Source organism: Carassius carassius, chromosome 12 (assembly GCF_963082965.1).
Source record: "Carassius carassius chromosome 12, fCarCar2.1, whole genome shotgun sequence".
In the NCBI taxonomy this organism is placed as follows: domain Eukaryota; kingdom Metazoa; phylum Chordata; class Actinopteri; order Cypriniformes; family Cyprinidae; genus Carassius; species Carassius carassius.
In genome coordinates, this window is record NC_081766.1 from 20,877,158 (window position 1) to 20,898,889 (window position 21,732).

Sequence of the window (21,732 nt, forward strand, 5' to 3'; positions counted from 1 at the left end):
AACAAAAAATGCTTGTTTTGTATTTTGTTGTATTTATTTTATGTTAATTTAAGTAAAGAATATTGCTGCAATGAGTAAGGATGGGCCAAAGCCAGCAGCACAACCGCCAACCCGGTGGCTTCTGGAAAACATTACACAGCGAGCGGTCTGGTTTTAAGGGTTACAGCAATGAAAGGGTTACACTGTAACATCAAGAGTATAAAACAGACAGACACACAGAGAGAACGATTTATACAAATTTGGTAAACCTTCACAATAAAGGTTGAATTTGTTAACATTATATTAGTTAAACAATAATTATATCATATCATTTATAAATGTTAGTTTATATAAGGTCCAAACCTTACTAATGTATTATTAAAACGTAAAGGTGTCTCTGTGAACATTAGTTAATGCACTGTGAATTAACATGAGCATGACTTAGGTTCCTCAGTGTTTTGGCATCATTTTGAGTTAGGTGTGAATTGGATTATTCTCCTACAAAGCAGTATGCAAAAATCCACATTCATCACATTCCTTCCTGTTGGTCGTAGCTAACGACTGTAAATTAGAAAGTTGTGATGTGAATTTTTGCCAGTTCTGGCACGTATTCAACATTTTGAGTTTTCAGGCACGTTTAGGCCCTAAAAAAGAAAATCACTTTGGAGTAGAAATGGAGCAACTCCAAGAGGGTCCTCGCACCATTGGGCCATGCTCCCCTAGTGGCTCGGAGCCTAATTACAATAAAAAAGTAGACCTATACAGTCTAAAACGTCAAACTCTGGTCAAGCTCTGAAACTTTTATGTTTATCGGTAATAAGTGGATTTATAAAAAGTAAAAAAAAAAAAATACAAAAAGTAATAAATGGATTATTTAAACAATGGTTAAATAAATTAAGTTAATTCCTAACAGGATAGAAATGAATAGCTTAGTCATTGAGAGTTAGCATTAGGATGTCAAGATGAGTAAATTAGAAGTAAAAAAATTGTATATTATCAAAAGAGGATTGAATAATTCAGAATGAGATAAAAATCCATTGATAATCCTTACTCGTGTTTGTTCAGTTGTATTCCCTCCAAACTGATGTCACTTCCTGGTAGATGATATCATTAAGTGGCTTAAAGTGATTATTAAAGGGAAACAAACAACTAACTGAATGGAAAGGATATGGAGGGAAACCAACCAATTGGTTATCAATAATAACAATATTCCCAGGGAAAAAAATTGTTCAAAAGATGGAAATTATATACAGGAAAACAATATATTCATTGATTAATTCATGAAATGTTACATGATACAACTTACATGAAAACAATCTGAATAACAGTTATGTTAATGTATTAATGTCCACAGATTTGAGCACATGTATAGCTGGAGGATATGATCTCATCACTGGATGCAGAAAACAAACATCATTTTTTTTAAATCATCATTTGTCAAGCACCAAAAGTAAAACTGTAAACCTGTCCATAAGGGTTAATCGTTTACCATCAGAAATGTATTGTTGCCATGAGAAATACTTTTGCTTGAATATTACTCACTAAAATATCAGAACTAAGAAAAAACTAACATTCAAGGGAAAAACTGCTAAATAATATAACTGTAATTGGTAAAGAAATGTAATCAAAATAGTACAAATTAGTTTCATGGCCAGTAAGACACTGAATGCATTTCTATCCAGTAAATTCTCACAACATCGTCAAACATGGCAAAATGTTAAAAATTCACTCGCTAAACAGTGTGAAACAAGTCTCAATTAACACTTATTCTGAAGCAAATCAGACAACATGAATGCATAGAAGGTGCTTTAACAAGCATAACAGTGAAAATTTCTGTAAATAGCTATCTATACTAAGAAAATTATATGATCTAGATTTTAGCAAATAAAGCAGCTTGTAACAAACGTGTGTCCATTTTGAGAACAGCTTCCTTTACAAAAAAATGTTTTAAACAAGTTCATCTGTGAGGAAAGTCCTCTGCCAAATTCAAGGGTAGCTGATATATCTATCACAGTGCAAAAATCATATTGTATATCAGTGTTTTTATCTTGTTTTCCATTAAAAACATTCACAAATCCTTATAACAAGATAAACATACCTGAGAAGTAAAATGTCACACAATATATCTTAAACACACTACCGTTCACAGTTTTGGTGTCGGCAAGATTGTTAAAACGTTTTTGAAAGAAGTCTGTTATGCTCACCAGGGCTGCATTTATTTAATCAACAGTAAAACAGTAATATTGTGAAATATTATTAAAATGTAGCATAACCATTGTGATGCAAAGCTGAATTTCCGAAGTTTTTACTTCAGTCTTTAATGTCACATGATCCTTCAGAAATCATTGTTACATGCCGATTTGCTGCTCAAGAAACATTTCTATTCATTATCAATATTTGAAAACAGCTTCATATTTTTGTGGAAACTGCAATATTTCTTTCAGGATTCTTGAATAGTAAGTTCAATAAAACAACATTTATTTGAACAAACCTTTTGTTACATTATTCAGTAAATATCTTTACTGTTAATCAAATTAATGTGCCCCCAATGAATAAACATTAATTTCTTTAAAAAAAAATCAAATTTTCTGACCCCAAATGTTTGAACGGTAGTGTGTTTTGTTTTTTTCATTGGCAGATTTTTTTTTTGTAACAGGCATAAACCTCGCTGAATATTTTTTGCCGAGTCTAGGACCCTTAGAGCACCAAACACCAAAGTATTATTAACAAGTCGTTCCATTGCATGACAAGAGAAGAAATTGACTTCAGTCCAAAATCACAGTGCCAACATTCTGCTTGGGAGCACCTGAGGTTCAGAAACAGACAGGGCATTGACTGATCACAGCGCAGTTCATTAGACTGGCTAAGATGGATATCGCACTGAACGGCAGATCTCCTGTCACCGCACAGTGCTGCTACAGTAAGTGTTACCAGGGCTGAAGAAGACGAGGCAGGGAGGAAGGCTTTGTGACAGCATGTTGCTCTGTCTCACCCTAGCCAAACTCTGCAGAGTCAGACAGGCGAAGGCAATCATCTATTATAACACAAGGTGAGCTGAAAGCACTGCGTAAAGGTTGCAGAATGGAGGGGAAAAACGGCCAGCTCAGGGCTTTTCTCTCTGCGTGCCACTCTGAGTTTATGGGAGGTCCGGCACAGCTCAGAAATGGAGTTTAAATTTTAAACAGGCAGAAAGAGGCACCCCAGGCACCTGTGTGAAGATTTCAGGAGGTGACATGGTAAGAGGGAGGAATAGAGTAAGAGAAAGAGATGTCTGGACTGAATGTGGAGCAGCGAGGGACATTCATAACTAATTAAACAGTCAAAGCCGAAGGAGCCACAGATGCATAACGCTGCAGGTCTCAACCACAGTCCACCAGATCCCTTTAGAGAAGACTGATAATTGCTGTGTTTGTGGTGCTTCGCTCAAATAAGGGTGCATTGTTCACAGTTCTGTTTCTAGTCCAAAGCCAACAAGTGGCAGTGGCCTATCACTGTGGCAGCATTGAGAGGATAACTTCCTTCACTGGTCATTCCTCTTCCTCCACATAACTTGAAGGGAACCATCCCACCTGTAATAGAAACCGCATCAGTTAACATTACTGAAGACTTAAGGAGTGTATCTCTGCGACTAGTTCGAAAGCTCTTGTGCGTCAGATCTGATAATGGCATGTGCAGAAGAATCATTAAGAGTCATTCTGCCATCTTCTGTCATCACCTCCAGTTAATCATGTCTCTCTTAATTGCACTTGAGCAAATTAAATGAAGAAAAGTGATTTAATAAGGCTCGGGGAAAGACTCAAGAAAGAGTCTTGGAGAGTCGAGATGAGCTATATTGCATAGAAATGTGGGGTTAAAGTCTAATCTCAAATGTCAATCACAGTGTCACACCCAGGGGCTTGTCTAGAGCATTTTCAGTGGGGGGGCCATGCTGGGGAAATTCTACAGTATATTACGTAAATCTTATTGATTTTATTTTATTTTTTAACTTGAATAAAGTTACTTTTTTTGATTAATTTAGTTTTTGTCATCCCTGTATATATATCCATTAAGTTAAATCTGAGAATAAATACTTTTTTTTTTCTTTGAAAGAAACTCCCTATATCTTTACTTATTTTCATGGCTTGGCACTGCTCTCTTCCCTGCCTTCAAAAGAAACACTTATGTGTGTCTGTTATTCTCAATCTCAAAAAAAAAAAATTCAAATTGTGAATGAAATGCACATCCATGTCATTTCACATGTAAATGACTACTGTAAGTTAGGCCTGACAATTTAACTGACTATCTAACTGACTTACTCTCATGCATTAACAAGTAACGTGTCACCAGACAATTATTATTATGGAACATTCTGTGCATATTGTCATTTGGGGCAATTTTGCTATGTGGTCACTGTTACAAAATAAACTGATACAAAATATGCATATCACCATGACTGTTTATTGTTTGAACGTTGACTGAACATTCAACTGAAATCAACCACGATTCAAAATGTTATTTGCTTTTTATTTATGTCATAATGTCCTTTTTGAGCAAGCATCGTATACATATATTAGACCAATTTGTCAAGTCTGCCTAGGAATAGCAATTATTATACCAGCAAACTCAAAATTGGATTAAAAATTAAACTAGGCTAAAAATACTTGGATTATTATATTATTATATAGCCTAGTGTTTATTTACTGATAGACAGTCAAAAAGACAAATTAACAAGGTTTTATTTATTTATAAAATAATAACACACCACAGATCCTGAAGAAACAGTAACAAAAACACAGTGACAGAAATGTCAGAAATAGCGCATGGATCTGTCACGTGATTAAGGAATGATTTGAACCTGAAGACTTGTCAGACGAGGTGAGTTAATCACAGTCTGAAGTATGGAATGCCAAAGCTGCCAATTTTAAAAATAAATAAATACATAAATAAATATACAAATAAATGTAAATAAGAATAAATAAATACATAAATATATAAATAAATATACATAGAAAAGCAAAAAAATGAAAATTAATAATTATTTATACATTTATTTCCATATTTATGTATATATTTATTTTTTTCCATATTTATTTATTTATTATTTTATTTATTTCTACATTTATTCATTTCTACATTTATTTATTTATACATTTATTTATTTTTACATTTATTTATTTATACATTTATTTATTTATTCATTTATTTCTTCCTACATTTCTCCCTGCGTAGGGTAATGAGGAGGGCGTGGTTTACCTCAGACATAGCAATCGAGCTCAGAGTAAGCAAAGGCGAAGGGTTGAGGCCACAGTGACGCCTATTGTGTGGCGAAATACAATTAGTATAGCTCATTGACATTGATACGGTCTGTGACTGCGAGGTATATGGTCAAAATCCTAAATCTTACTGTGTGACATGGATAGGCTACTCTTTATTCTGGACATGGCCGTAGAACATTGTTTGGTCTGGATTTGTAAAATGTCCTGGGCTAACAAACATGAAACAGGGACTCTGCCGTGCTTAATTTGTAAATTGCGAGGTCCCGGAACAAAGCAGGGTAACGGATCCGGCATGTGATTACAAGAGAGAGAGGTGACGAAGCACTCGCGCAATCACATTGGTCAGCAGTTTAAGTGATTGACTGCATGCATCAGTTGCTTTTAGGGTCTGTATGTTCATGAATAACATGGAAATGCCATGCAATTTTAAAACAACAATTTTCAGGCCTAAAAACGTTTTGAAAAAGTTGTGGAATTTTATTTTACAAATCTCTGTATAATAGAGTCCTAAATTTCAGTGGGGGACTGTGTAGCTATGCCGCATGGTTTTAATAATTCTCGCAGCTTTCAAGTTTATAATGAGGAAAATTCCTGCATTTATTCAACATAGCTTGTAGGTTTGAATAATAAAATTCATCCACGCAAAATTTAAGATTAAATAATTCATTCGAAACCAGTCTTCGAATCCATGAACTCTCTAGCACGCTTCTCATCAGCGCATCTCGTCTGCGTAGTGACCTGCTCAGAGTTGGCGTCAGAGCATATCTACTGGAGGGGCATTGGATCATCGACGGGGGGGGGGCACTGTCGTTTGATAAATATTTTATTTTTTGACGCATTGGCAACATCATAGTAGCATGGAAATCCAGACCTAAATCTGAAAGATCATTTAGAATGACAATGAACGATTTGGACTTGGGTTTTTTATCTAAAAGAGGAACAGAAGACAGCGCTGAAATTTGCTGTTTTGCCGACCGTATACGGCAAGAGTCAGTTAGCTCCAATGATCTATCTATATAGAATGTCATATATTTTTCATTTTATTTTTACCTGTCTTGATTCCTAATACACAACAGATGACGATTGTTAGGCTAAACGTTCAGAATACGATTCCATATAAGGTAAGTATAGCCTAGTTCAGCACTTTGCGAATGGACAGTGACTCAAGTAGCACATAGTAGTGTTCTACGAGCTCAGTAGTGTGCCCTACATTTTTGTGAAAATGTACATTTTTGGGAAACGCGCGAGGAATTGCGGCTAACGTTCATAACCTTGCACGTAGAGAGGCTAGGCTACATTGTTATCGGAAAACCCAGCCCAGAACAGAAAGTCTAAACAACAGAACAGGACAGAAAATAATAATATAAATATAATATAGGCTAAATAAAATAATATTGAAAAAAACATAAAATAGGCATCATATAAATAGCTATATATTTTTTATAGGCCTACTTAAATAATTAACAAATTACGACGACAAAAATAAAACACTGAATCAGTTTGAAGCTTAGAAAAAACGTAAAAAAAAATGTCCCCATCAGACGTTTTTTCATATAGATGTTTCTGAAAACTTTTTTCTTCATAAAACGAGTTGGACGTCATCACACAAATGTCTGCGTATGGACCAGTTAAATCAGAAGACTAAAATTCGCCTGCAGAGAATAAGGATGTCACAACATTTTTAAACTGATTTTTTAGAGAGAGAGAGAGAGAGAGAGAGAGAGAGAGAGAGAAATATTAATTAATTTGTTTGTTTCACATTAGGTTACAATTATCGCACTTATATCAACAGGGTTTTTTTTATAAATAAAATAAAAAAACTTTACATTTCGAATAAAAATTCCCGCCCGGCAGCGCCCGATTAGAAAGTGTATATGCATGCAAAATACTAATGTATATTCAAAAATGTCAAAACGAATAAAATTATCTGGTCATGAGTACAATCGCCTCCGTGGAAGAGCGCATTTTGCTGCTTAGACAATGGGCGCGTATTTGGATTTTTATATGACACTGCATCTCTGAAAGAAAAGGAGAATACAATAGTTCTTCAGGATTGCTTAGGACTGGAAAAGGCCCTGACTCATGGAGATTTGCGGGATGTTGATGGGCATGAATTGTTTGAAGAGCTGACTGCTTTGGGCAGACGCCTGGTTGCTGGATCTAAACCACTGGATGCGCTTAAATTCAATTCTTCCAAATGTTTTTGTAGCATTGAGAGTGCTTCTCACTCTCCCCGTCACTGTGAGCCCTGGAGAACGCAGTTTCTCAAAGCTTAAACTGATAAATATTATCTCAGAAGTACAAGTTAAACTCGAGGATGCAATCAAAGCGTTTGCCGCTGCGAAAGCCCGACGCGCAATGTGTAAATGTGTGTATCAGTCAAGAAAAAATCTAAATCTCCAGTTTTGTGAGCTAAAAAGTTGAGTGCACATGTTTAGTTTTATTCTGTACACTATCTATTAGCCTATAAAACAGAAATTATATGCAGCTGTTGCATTGTGTACCCTTTTCACGTTTTTGCAGAATAAAAAAAAACCCTCTGAAAACATGCTTGCACTTTTTTATTTCAGTGTAATTTCATGGATTAAAAAAAAAATTGTTTACATGCATCTTAAGGATCCCTAATTGTGAATGTGAGGTGGGGGCGGCATGATCGTGCTCTGCCTAGAGCGGCATTTGAGCTTGTGCCGGCCCTGGTTAGAACCCACAAACATTCATCAACAATTCACCTGCTTAGTAGGCCTTATGAAAGCCAGAGCTGGCTTCAGTAAGTGAATTGAACAAATGAGTTACCATCAGAAGAGTTGCAGGCGACGAGTGTTGCTACTGAACCGTCTAAGTACTGTGTACTTCCATTCGCTTGTGCATTTGCTAGCATTCGCAAAAGAAGGGCCAGCTCGGCTCTCAGACCGTGGTACTGCTGGTCGTGGCTGGAGTATCCAAGTCTGCTGATTGACGAGGCTGCGGAGGTCTAATCCATTTTTGTAAATCCATAAATAAATTTAAAAATTAATTGTTTTTTTAGAATTTTTTATTAATTAGCTGCTAACAACTGTCTTTAATATAGACGGACAAACTGTTCTTCAACTTGAAATGGATTTTGTGCGCGCGCTGCAAATCAAATGTAACAAGATTACTCAGCGAGACGGCGACCAATAAGCATTCACCATGAGAAGCCTGTAACGTGCCATGAACAACCAAAATAATTCATTTTCCCATTCTTTTTATTTTATTTAATTTAAGTTACAGTTTGAACATTTAATATTAAAATAATAACTAAAAGGGATTATTTTTTTGGCCACGCCATGGCCTGTAGGAGGGGCATCGTAACCTGTTGGTATTGTATCGGACACTTGCACTTAACATGAGGCTATATGAAAAACAAGCTCAAATGGAGTAAACAGGTTTTTGCTGGCGAATGAGGAGATCTGTGTTTTGTCTGTCAACAAAACGCAGGCATCTGAGGCAAGTGCATCGCATTATACGCTTTCATCAACTCTTACAGGTTATATAACGTTTATTGTTGCTGCCATAGTTTGACCAAACTCCCCGCCACAATCATTCCCTTTAAATAATTCTAATAATTCTAATAATTCTAATTCTAATAATAATAATAATAATAATAATAATAAAAAGAAAGAATAATAATAATAATAATACAAATTAAAAAGTTATGTAGGCTACTAGCTATTTTTTAGTTATGTTTTTGGCAGTTTTTGGCCTACAGAAATTTTTACAAAATTTAACAATAAATAGCTTCGATATTTGATCACCATGGTTGGTTACAAAGACTTTACTATTCTGAAAATAATAACGAGATACAAACCTGTAAATATTCAATCGACTTTTCTTAAATTCAAAACAAAATATTAATGCATTCGTAATTTCCATTTCTGAATAGTTGCTATATGGTCACGCAGGTTTGCGTATTAAACTCGTGTCCCCGAAAAATAGTCTATCATCAATTATGTTGTTTCCCTGAACATGACCCCTCTCTGCCAACATTTTGAACATTTGGTCATTTATTTATTATTATTATTATTATTATTATTATTTAAATAACGCATAGGCCTAAATAGATATGATCAGAAACAAATCCAAAGCTGAACCGCTTCAACACGTCGAGTTGTTTTCTGTGTATTTTGAGGAATCAAACGAGTGGATTGAACGCACGCATTAAGACAGTGTCTTTCTGCCACCTGGTGTCTGTTTTAGTTTCATATTAAACGTAGGTCTATCACTTCATTGATTCCATCATGTCATATTTATGTCTTCAAAATGTAAAACACTTCATAATATTTCTATGCACTTGTAGGCTAATTGCTGTGTAAATGCATTAAGATCTCTTCTGTGTTGATGGCTCTGATGAAGCTCTGGTTGGATTTTGGTGGTAGGCTGACTGCCCTACAGTCTTATCCTCTAACTGAATTTATCGATGTGGATTAACGTGACGTTCATACATTTAATAAGGTTGCCCCTGGACATGAGTTTATGGAGGTAGGCTAAAGATTACCACCGCTTAATAGAATAAAAAAAATGTTCAAAAGCATTGGTCAATATGCTTGCGTCGACTTCACTGTAGCCTAAATCTGCCCTGCTTCCTTTCCGTGAGTTCTGACCGAAAAATGGAAAATATCAAGCGCTTCAGTCTCAGAGTCCCATGGCTTAATTTGTGCCGCAACACGCCGGATCCGGATCCGGCACCTCCAAAATCCAATCCGGCACCTCATTTTGGCGGATCCCCCTCCTCCAGGGGCGGCGTTTCCATATGGCAGACAGAGAATAGCCAGATGTGCCGTGAAAAACTATCCAAAATTCATATCTCTATTATAATTCATTATTATTTATTTTCTTTACTCAAACACTATGTCTGTAAACACTAATGTTTTTGAGTGTTTGAAGACTGGTTTTTCCCAGTCCAATATAGCCTACTTTTGTAAGTTTTAAATGTCCTGTGTATAAGCGCTTAATCGTTTATATCATGAGATTTTGGCCAAGGGAATTAAACAACAAGAAAAACAAATCACCCATATAGCAACAATAAATGTTATATAACCTGTAAGAGTTGATGAAAGCGTATAATGCGATGCACTTGCCTCAGATGCGAGCATTCTGTTGACAGACACAGATCTCCTAATTCGCCAGCAAAAACCTGTTTACTCCATTTGAGCTTGTTTTTCATATAGCCTCATGTTAAGTGCAAGTGTCCGATACAATACCAACACTGACGACTCAGTGTTGTTTAATTATTGATTTTTTCCCCTTTTCTTTATTTTTTTCCCCATGTGTTTAAGTAGAGTGTGCCATGAAATTGTTTTATTTGTCAACACCCACAACAGACATCATATTGTGTGTATTTGATTGCTTAAGCTCAACAAACTACGAAAAATAACTCATATAATAAGCTACTCGCGAGGCGGCTTTATACGCGTGAACTTTGGATGTGACTGTGAGGGGCACATAATACAGCCTTCGGAGCGCGCGAGTACCATATGGCTTAAAATACTTAAAAATGTGTGCAAATTATACATTTTTGTGACAATGCAACAATGACCCGATTAGTCAAGTGACTGTTCTGTCAGCTGTCCCGAGATGCGAGTGAAGTCTTGTGTCGGCGCGTGCAGCAGGTCACTACGCAGACGAGATGCGCTGATGAGAAGCGCGCGAGAGAGTTCATGGATTCGAAGACTGGTTTTGAATAAATTATTTAATCTTAAATTTTGCGTGGATTAATTTTATTATTCAAACCTACAAACTATGTTGAAAAAATCCAGGAATTTTCCTCATTATAAACTTGAAAGCTGCGAGAATTATTAAAACCATGCGACATAGCTACACAGTCCCCCACCGAAATTTAGGACTCTATTATACAGAGATTTGTAAAATAAAATTCCACAACTTTTTCAAAAGTTTTTAGGCCTGGAAATTGTTGTTTTAAAATTGCATGGCATTTCCATGTTATTCATGAACATACAGACCCTAAAAGCAACTGATGCATGCAGTCAATCACTTAAACTGCTGACCAATGTGATTGCGCGAGTGCTTCGTCACCTCTCCCTCCTGTAATCACATGCCGGATCCATTACCCCACTTTATTCCGGGACCTCACAATTTACAAATTAAGCACGGCAGAGTCCCTGTTTCATGTTTGTTAGCCCAGGACATTTTACAAATCCAGACCAAACAATGTTCTACGGCATGAATAAATGTATAAATAAATAAAATGTATAAATAAATAAAAAAATAAATTATTCATTTCTACTGAGAAATGAATAAATGTATAAATAAATAAATATGGAAAAAAATAAATATATACATAAATAAGGAAATAAATGTATAAATAATTATTTATTTTCGTTTTTTTGCTTTTCTATGTATATTTATTCATAACGCAGGGGCACGTAGACCCGCCCCTGGTCACACATATATATATATATACAGTACAGACCAAAAGTTTGGAAACATTACTATTTTTAATGTTTTTGAAAGAAGTTTCTTCTGCTCATCAAGCCTGCATTTATTTGATCAAAAATACAGAAAGAAATGTAATATTGTGATATATTATTACAATTTAAAATAATTGTTTTTAAATTTATTATACTTTAAATTATCATTTATTTCTGTGATGCAAAGCTGAATTTTTAGGATCATTATCACATGATCCTTTAGAAATCATTCTAATATGATGATTCATTATCAAAGTTGGAAACAGTTCTGCTGCTTAATATTTTTTCAGAACATGTGATACTTTTTTAGGATACTTTGATGAATAAAAAGTACAAAAAAAAAGCAACTATGTTTTTAAAATATAAATATTTTGTAATAACAATATACACTACTGGTCAGTAATTTGGGGTCAGTAATTTTTTTTTTCTTTATTTTTTTTAAATAAAATCAATACTTTTATTCAGCAAGGATGTGTTAAACTGATAAAAAGTGATAGTAAAGAAAATATATTATTAGAATATATATTATTAAAAAAAAAATTTTATTTTGAATAAATGCAGTTCTTTTTAACCTTTTATTCATCAAATATATTAGACAGCAGAACTGTTTCAACACTCATAATAAATCAGAATATTAGAATGATTTCTAAATGATCATGTGATAGACTGGATGTTACATGTGACACTGAAGGCTGGAGTAATGATGCTGAAAATTCAGCTTTGCATCACAGGAATAAATTATTTTTTTTAAAGTATATTCAAATAGAAAAATATTATTTTAAGTTGTAATAATATTTCACAATATTACTGTTTTTTCTGTATTTTTGATTAAATAAATGCAGGCTTGATGAGCAGAAGAAACATTAAAAATAGTAATGTTTCCAAACTTTTGGTCTGTACTGTATATATATATATATATATATATATATATATATATATATATATATATGTGAATGAATGTTGTTCAGTTGCTTTGACGCAATGTATTTTGTTTAAAGCGCTATATAAATAAAGGTGACTTTGACTTTGATATATATATATATATATATATATATATATATATATGAAAGTTGGGATTGGTAAGATTCTTTGACTGTTTTAAAAGAGTCTTTCTAATCTAGGATGTATTTATTTAATCAAAAATACAGTAAAATAGTAATATTGCAAAATATGTAAATAACTGTTTTCTATTTTAATATATTTACATTTTTATTTATTCCTTGTGTCTTCAGTGTTACATGATCTTTCAGAAATCATTATAAATGGAGCTAGTGCTCAAGAGACATTTCTTATTATAATCAATGATGAAAACAGTTGTGTTACCTTATATTTTTGTGAAAACCATGATACATTTTTAAAGACAGTGATCAATTTAATGCATCCATGCTCAATAAAATTTCTCTAAAAAAAGCGTACTGACTTTTGAATCGTAGTGTAAAGATAATAACAAAATATATAATTAAAAAATACAATACATGAAAAATATATTTTTTAACTAATCTGACTACTCTGACAACTTTTACCGTTTACAGTTTACAGTGTGTTTTTGCAGCAGTGAGAAATGTAGCTAACCAAAGACATGTTTGTTGATCTCTTGAATGCATTGCTATTCTTGTCATGGTGGAGCCCTTGTTTACACATTACATCTGCACTTCATTAGAAAACCCCTTACTAATTTCAGATACTCAGTGATTTGATTCTTAACTGTCCATCTCTAATGTCCATGCTAATTTTTTGTAAACTTGAAGCTCAAGCTTAACAAAATCTTTATTCATCCATTTGACATTAAAATTAAATTTGTAGCTAAAGTTCAGGTAACTGTAAATGTCTGAAAAAATCTGATTAGTAAAATTAAAAGGTATACTCTGCAAATCCATTAAAATAATTGACTACAACTGCAAACAACTAATGAATTGTGATTTTTATCTCAAGGTTTTTTTTTTGTTTTTTTTTTGATGATGCATTTTAACAAGTCATATGCATGCATGAGCAACAACAATAATGTGCATTGTTCTGATCTACTGACCTAACATAATGTACATGTAACTTATTTATTCTTAATCATAATATGGCTATTTTCTATTAATATTGGAAGCTATATGCTTTATATGTAGCTCTGCTTGACACATTTTGTATCAGTTGGTCTCTGCTCCATGTCTCTATCACCTAAGAGGTCCTTGCCCTGAAAAACGTAGAAGACCCCTGCTCTAGAGAGCTTCACATGAATAAAGGTATAGAAAAACGATTTTCCTCACCCGGCCATTGACTTCACCTTTCCACCATCCATTGGTACTCTTGATATAGATCTTCACCAGGTCTCCCACCTGCAGAGAGAGTTCCCGTGTATCTCTGGAGCCAAAATCATATCGTGCCAGTGCGATGCCAAGCACTCTTGGGGTCAAAACTGTGGAAGAAGGGGAACAAAAACAAGTTGTTAGAAAAAAAGGCAAAAATGAGGGACACCAATGTTGTCACAAGACATGCCAATGTGAATGTGCAACAAGATGATTGGAGATTTGGAGTGAAAACGGCACACATGGCATTGCATCACGCACAGACATTTTCACACACAAAATGTCGATCCACTCTCTCCACAGCTCTCAGAAAGCACTCATACATTACAGACAGAGCTTAAGCAAACACAAGGAGAAGACACTGAGATGGCTGGAGGGGGAAATGAATGAGACAGGTGGTTGATAGCTGTACCTGACCAGAAGGGAGAGGGGGAGGGAGGAACAAAACTGTTGCTGGTGGGACTCAAAACATGAAGCCCACACAGCACTGGAGCTTAGGATCCAAGCCGAGACAGAGCAAAGAAAATAAGAACACAAAAACCCAGAGATCTTAACAGAGACATTTTCAACAAAACAAACAAACAATCTGATGTGAATAACTGGGTGAGTTCTCCTTGAAATTTATCTTGAGATTCACACAAGAAAAGGATTGAAAAATGTCTCAAGGAGAATAAAATAAAGTCAATAACGTCCAATGTTGTTTTCGACTAGGGCTTCTCAATATTGCCAAAAATATATTATTCAATATATAATATACAATTAGCATTCATTTCATACCATTAATGGGGAAGGAAATGCATTCCACATTTCTTAGACCTCAAGATTGAATGTAAACATAACTTTACAAGTAAACTAAACTAAAATGAATTCATAAAACATTAACAATTTATTCCATCTTTCAAAATTTAATTTTTACTCAACTTAAATGTAAACAAATTTTTCCCAACTTGGTTGTATGATATTTCTGAAAATAATAATAATAATAAATAATCATTGTGAGATTAAAGTTTATTATCGTTACCATGGATTTATTTTTTCAGATTAATATGGATATCCATTTATTGCACAGACCTATTTTGGACTCCATTGACTTATATGGACAAAAACACATTCCTCAAAATATCTTCTTTCCTGTTCCACAGAAGAAAGAAAGTCATGCAAGTTCAGAATAACATGAAGGTGAATAAAAGATTGCATAAAATTTGGACTACTTTAATGAACCACATACTACATTATTTGGGCAGACGCAGCTGCTATATGGTTAAAAAAAAAAAACCTTCATACAGGTTGTAAATCACATGGGCAACCCATTCCTATAAGTGTCAAAAAAAAAATTTCGTACATCATTTTCTCTAGTTGTTCTCCTAGCTTTTGGCAAGAACACGCGAGTGTGTGCTCCTGGCCCTGTCACTGATGCAGCTGTGAAAGTGTTCATACAGAGCACGAGTCCTGTTACCATCTGAACACCCATCTGATCATCCAGGACTCTCTAACATGTAAACTAGCAAACGTCAAATCCACAATATGTTTCCCTGTCTGCTTTCCATCTCCTTTGGGGATAACGAAGCAGTAGGCGATGAGCCACCTACTTTTACCAGTGACACTGTCACTCAGAAATCACCTGCGGAAATCATGCAGCCAATCACACTTTCGATATCTATATCCAGAATTTAAACCGATGCGATATCTGTCTACTAAATAACATTCCTCACATTAGCTTATCAAACATAACCCTGATATCTCCCTTTGTGTTCAACGTGTTTACCAAACACTCGAGGCCTGCAGACGTGTCAGTGCCCACACGCCGAATGATCTGTCGTCGTATTTGTGTGTTTTGGTTTGGGGCACATCATCGAGAGTGCTGTCCCAGGATGCATCAAGGGCCCGGATTTTCTGCTGAGGTTTGTGAAAGGATGCATCACTGAGAGTGGCAGTCGAACATAAAAACCTCTAAAAAGCCGATGATGCTGAAGAAAAAAGGATAAAGAGAACAACAAAATCCCCAATTCACAATCCCCACTATCCTGGTCTTTCTATAAACAGAGTCGCACTGATTCTATAAGCCTTTTTCTACGTGATACATCGCTCTCTGTTCAGTAAAGCTGACTTTGTGTCTCTCCTAGTTGCTCTTTTATTTCTCAGTGTAGGGACTGTTTTTCTCTTAGCTGTGTGAGAGAAAAGCACCCAAGTCACAGGTGAGGGGGAGCTTAGCATCCATCATGGCTTTTTCCTGTAACTTAAAGGAAACGGTCATGTCACGTCATGTCAGAGAAATTGCCGGTGCTACTTGAGCACAGTGCCGGTGTCTTGTTTAGCCCATTTGTCTCTCTCGCCGCGTCGCCTGCAGCAGCAGCTATCAGAGCCGGACACAAACGGCCATTTTCCTGCCGGTAGGTGCCGAGTGCGTATGACCCGCTTTGCAGCATCTGTCAGTCTCTTTGAGGAGCCAGTCTCTTTGGATTCGTCTGAACTCAAATTCCAAGTACCAAGTCCAAGTACCCCAAGACTGCAGGCAAATCAAATTTTTTTGCAAATCAGATCTTTTCTGGCTGACTGTGCGCATTATTAATTGCAAGTGATCAAATCCAATTTGCGTGTCCAGACATAGCCAACTTATCTGAATGAGTTGCTTTGGTAACGACGCAGACACTTTTTGATGAGGCTTTCAACAGATGCTAGAAAAACAGAGGTGCATCATTTCGACCTGCAGTCGAGTCATGGTGCAGAACTCCTCTGTCATACAAGAAAAACTTAGAAATGGAGGAGACTTTTATATATTTTTATGTTCCTTGCTGTTGTCACAGCCAACTTTTGGCATTGTTTGAATACAGTATAAATACTTCAAGCATGTCTTGATTAGTTTTGATTTTATTGCTGTGTGTTACATTAAAGTGATGCAAAATACATTTGAAATCTGATTGGAATTGCACTTCAAACCACCTACATGTGGTTTGAATAAAATTTGAAAAAAATCTGATTTTTGCTGTTCAGACTTTCCAAATCACATCTGGGTAATATCTACATATTTGCAAAAAAAATCTGATTTTTGCTAAAAGTCATAAGGCCTAAGAGTGAATCTAACCAATGTGTATGATACTCACCAGCAGGTCTGAATCCACTGCCAAGCTCCTTATAGGGCATCTGCAGAGTGGTGTCCAGAGTACGGAAACCCTCTTTCAGAGAGTGCTGTTTGTAATACTCAACCAGTCCCTGGACAGAAAAGAAATTACAAGTTTAAAAGCTTATTTCAGGGATTCCCAAAATGTTTTGCCAACTGAAATTCTTTGACTTAAAATGTCCACTTAAAGTACCCCCCTGTAATTTTAAGTTTATATTTATTATGTGTTGTTTAACAACACATTGACATATTCACGGTTCTCTTTTTAGTTGCCTGATGGTTAAATCACATGTAGGCAAACAAACAATATATATAATCTTTTTAGTAAGTGCTTCATTTTGATTATTTTAATTTATTTTCACAAGTTTGCACTTACTTATTATCAGATTGAGTGAATAGTATGCGTTTTTGGCATGCTGTCCGAGGGGAGGGCTCTGAGTTTGGAATATAGCCCTAGCCCAGAGAACTCCCCATATCACCAAGCTGGGACAAGAATAGCAAGGAATGAGCAGGGGTGCCAGAAAAAGTATCGTGGGACAGATGTAAGTTGGCTGTATATAAATTTACTATCATGCTAATTAAGTTTATTATCTGAACGTGCTCCACCTGTGCTGAATTAGTTGATTATCTCAATGTCCTCATGAATGAAAGATCATTTAATTTTACATTTTTATGAGACCACTATCAGCAAAGATGAATGACAATTAGCATATAGTTTGGATTGGCGGTATGGTTCGGTCCTATGCATCCATGCAGCCTAGCATGGATAAGAGCAGCGATAACCCCCCTAGGGTAAACAGAACAGAAACAACATAAAGGTATTGCAGATATCATTAATATTTTAATATGCACATATAAGAAATTAGTCTGATGATTAAACAAGATGATTTTAACATAATTTAGAAAGAAAAATTCTAGGCTACAAGCTCCAGTTCTCAAAAGTCCCGGGAACCAATGTTCTGTATGTGTTTTATGGCCTTATTCAAGTGATTTAACATTTTTAGTTTTTTCACTTACCACGCATAACATTAAAACACAATGTGCTGCTCACATATTATTATAGCCCAGTTTGTGCTGATTACAGTGAGACTAGACTTTAGCCATTTAGATGTGTATAAGGAACAGAAAAAATCACAAATGTCAGGGCATGACAAAACTTCTCCAGGCCCCAAAAATACCCTTAGACTCCAGAGGGTTAAGCAACGTGTTCTAAATAACACCCACTAGCTTTAAGACAAGCATATTTCCAACAGAAACCAGATAGCCTTAAGAACAAGCATGTTCCCAATACATCTACTAACTTATACTTATAAGTATACTTGAATAAGCTGTTGCAATCTTGACTAACGTGACCTGCCAGAACTAACACTATGCTTGATTTAATTCAGTATTACCTTTCCAACAACTGCAGTGGGGAAACCATGCCTTATTTTATCTTGTTGAACAATTACAATTGCTTATGTTCACACTTACAAAAACATACCTACATTGTTTTATGGATGTGCACCATGGTAATACCACTTTGACACACCCTGGAGTACCATGATATATGAATGAATAATTATTCAGGACTATTGTATACATTAAAGCTTTCCTTTTTACATGCTGTCAACACAGTAGGCTATATTTTATTAGGGAACTTTAGCATTTTATAACCATCTAGAAAAAACGTAACACGGTTGCAGTATTATTGATGACTCTGATTAATAGCAGGACTAACATTATTAATTATGCTAATGAAATACAGAAATATGCAGATCAGCACATGTTCTGTTTTTTTATTTAAAAAAAAATCTCAGGTCTTTGCAGCACAGCTAATGACATTAAATTATAGAACCCTACATGTGTATTCATACGGTGATGATAAATAAAGCAAATGATGTTGAAGACCAATGCTCTCAAACCCACTTACTAATACAGTCTTGAACGTCCTGCTTTCAGCAATGTAGAAACAGCCCTCCCTGGTGAGGATCTTAATGTGCTTTACATCATTGTTGTACCTGCAGATTGCAAAGAATTATTGTAACAATACCAAGATTGTCAATATTTCAACAATGTCAGCCATCTTAAAGATGTTTTCTTGGGAATGTGCTGACAAACAAAAGTTAATGCCTAAGATGAGCAATAAGTGAGTGTTAAAAAGTGAAGTGAGTGAAATTCCATTTTTTGGGTGAACTATTCCTATAAATACTGGATCTAAAGAAGTCATGAGAAGGAGATCTAATGTTCAGTGGTAGGTTATTCTGTAACCTTGAACCAGATATATAAAATCCCCAATCCCCTTTAAACATGAGACGTGAGCTTGTTGTGGAGAGCTAACTATAACTATAAGGATATGGAATAGAGCTGTCAGTCCCTAACTCCAAGTCAACACATTTAGAGGATTCAATATTTTGACAAAGACCTAGTGGTTGGTTTAAGCATGAGACATGCAACTATTAAATGTTCTGAGGTAATTAAGCCCATAGTGAGTATGTAGTGTAATCACTCACTGACCACATCCATGCTACACATTAAGCTTTATGCAAATGCTATGATGCATAATGCATTGGGTTGCACAGAGGGAAATGCATGAAGAAATCTAAGCCTTGCATGCAAAATGACATCCGTGCAAGACATACTTGATGCTGATAGCATACTCTCTGCTCTCCCGGCTCCTGTATCGCACCAGGTAGGTGCTGTTCTCTCTCTCCATGAGCTCACACTCTGCGTGGTGCCTCTCCATGGGCCCAGCGAACCTGCTCGCATGAGCCAACATGCACGTGGTTAAAACCAAAACAACAACACTCAGCAAATGCAGTCATGCAGGTTATTTTGTGTGTCATGTAGATACTGGAATAAATGTGACTAAACATTTAGTGTTGAGACTTACCAGGGTTGAGCTGAATAGCAGCCTGTCCTTGGTCCCTGTGGACGAAAAACATTATAAACAATGTCATACATATATACTGTACACTACACTACTGTTCATTTCTATCATGAAAACTTTTAGAATATTTAAGCATGGTAATGAATGAATATAACAATGTTAATGTATTTGGTCTTGGCAGAATAGATACACTACACTGCTGAATTCCCGCTGCGGTTGGTTATTGTTGTTGTTGTAGATTATTGCTGCAAAGCAAAGCAAGTACAGGAACTTGCTATTGCTAGTACATACATCAATATGGTACTGTAAGTATTTAAGACATACTGCTGCTGCACAAATAGCATATAAAATAACCAGAAGCATATCTATACCAGTGGAGCTGGGAGAGGTGGAGGGTTCCAGAGGAACCCTGAAAGCACGCTGCAATGAAATATATGCTGTGAATATCATCAGGTTGCATTGAGGACCTATCAGCCTGTGCCATCTAGAGTTTCATGACAGAACTTGGCATTTATATCGATTTTTGTTTTGCATTATCTATAAACATATTGCAATAAAGGTTTGTGCAGAAAATGAATCAGTTTTGTTTGTTTGATCAAATAAATGCAGCCCTGGTAAGCAAAAGAGGCTTCTTTCAGAAATATTTAATAATCATTATTATTCAAAACTTCTGGCCATGATGTACTCTATATAGTAAACACAAATACAAATAAAACAGTATTAAAATGATTAAGCAAGTCATACAAACACACATACTCACACATGGGCAGGGCTTGACTGCATCACTTGGAAAGAAGCCGGTCTCTTGCGTTGTCAGGATTTTGCCCTGCCAAGACTTGTGGTTGTTAATTACATTATATTTGCCTTGAGGCGATGTTCTCCCCTCCCCTTTGCATTAATAAATCTAAGACAATTAGCTCACAACAAGCAGTGAATCTCATTTAAAGCCACAGTTAATTACTGTTCAGCCCCTACCCACGGTTACATTCCGTTGCACATCAGAATGAAAGCATAATCTAATGCTGAATAATCATACAGCTTCCACAGCAGAACCTCGTGAATCATGACACTCGCCAATAAGCCATTGTTTGATATTACTGCTCTGAGCATATTTGGATTTATGAATTACATTAGACCTGAGTTTTGTATTATGTCCTTGTGCAATAGATTGTATTGAGAAATCGCAGGATGCCAGTTTTACAATAGGCTCATTTCTTGCATGGCTTAAGCCAGAATTATCTGTATATTTTTGGATAAAAACGTCAATTCCCCCCATCTTAGTGTGAAACAACAGCTCGGAGGTTATAATGCACTGTGAACGCGGTGGAACCAGATGCCAAAATTTAGCAGCATAAGATTGATTGCGAGTTTGGCTGAAGGTTTGACTGAGGGTGTAATGAGCCTCTTCTCAATCAACTATACTGCAAAATATATATTTTTCTTTCCTGGCTTCCTTTAAGATACTCTTTAACAAGTATGAAATGAATTTCAGAAAAATGCACCTCTACCACAAATTAGATTGGAGCCCAAAATTGGAACTGCATTCATGATTTATTTGGCTTAATAATGTTTTGCCGTAGCTTTTGAAAGCCCTTTATATTTGTTAAGCCACAGATAAGCGTATGATAAAAATTAAACTTATTACCCCATTAAAGTAAACAGTTGGCAGCCTAAAGGATCAAATTAAATTACAGTGATCGATTGCACTGTTCTGCCAACGGGACAGAGATAATAGTCTTCCAGTAACATGGGAGATGGATGCTTAGTGCTC

General features: G+C 35.6%; 1 protein-coding gene across 2 annotated transcripts in view; it reads right to left on the reverse strand.

Moving 5' to 3' along the window:
* Positions 1 to 2,638: 2,638 nt before the first annotated feature.
* LOC132155078 (guanine nucleotide exchange factor VAV3-like) overlaps positions 2,639 to 21,732 on the reverse strand; it is a 56,651-nt gene continuing 37,557 nt past the window's right edge. Inside the window, exons 21-28 of one of the 2 annotated variants that reach the window (XM_059563859.1) lie at positions 20,722 to 20,787; positions 19,965 to 19,999; positions 19,714 to 19,830; positions 19,005 to 19,092; positions 17,076 to 17,184; positions 14,387 to 14,467; positions 13,936 to 14,084; positions 2,639 to 3,548 (exon numbers count right to left, since the gene is read on the reverse strand). In XM_059563859.1, coding sequence (XP_059419842.1) covers positions 3,507 to 3,548; positions 13,936 to 14,084; positions 14,387 to 14,467; positions 17,076 to 17,184; positions 19,005 to 19,092; positions 19,714 to 19,830; positions 19,965 to 19,999; positions 20,722 to 20,787 — 687 coding nt within the window. In that variant the 3' untranslated portion in view covers positions 2,639 to 3,506. The remainder of the gene's footprint in view (positions 3,549 to 13,935; positions 14,085 to 14,386; positions 14,468 to 17,075; positions 17,185 to 19,004; positions 19,093 to 19,713; positions 19,831 to 19,964; positions 20,000 to 20,721; positions 20,788 to 21,732) is intronic. The other variant, XM_059563858.1, reaches the window with a different exon arrangement.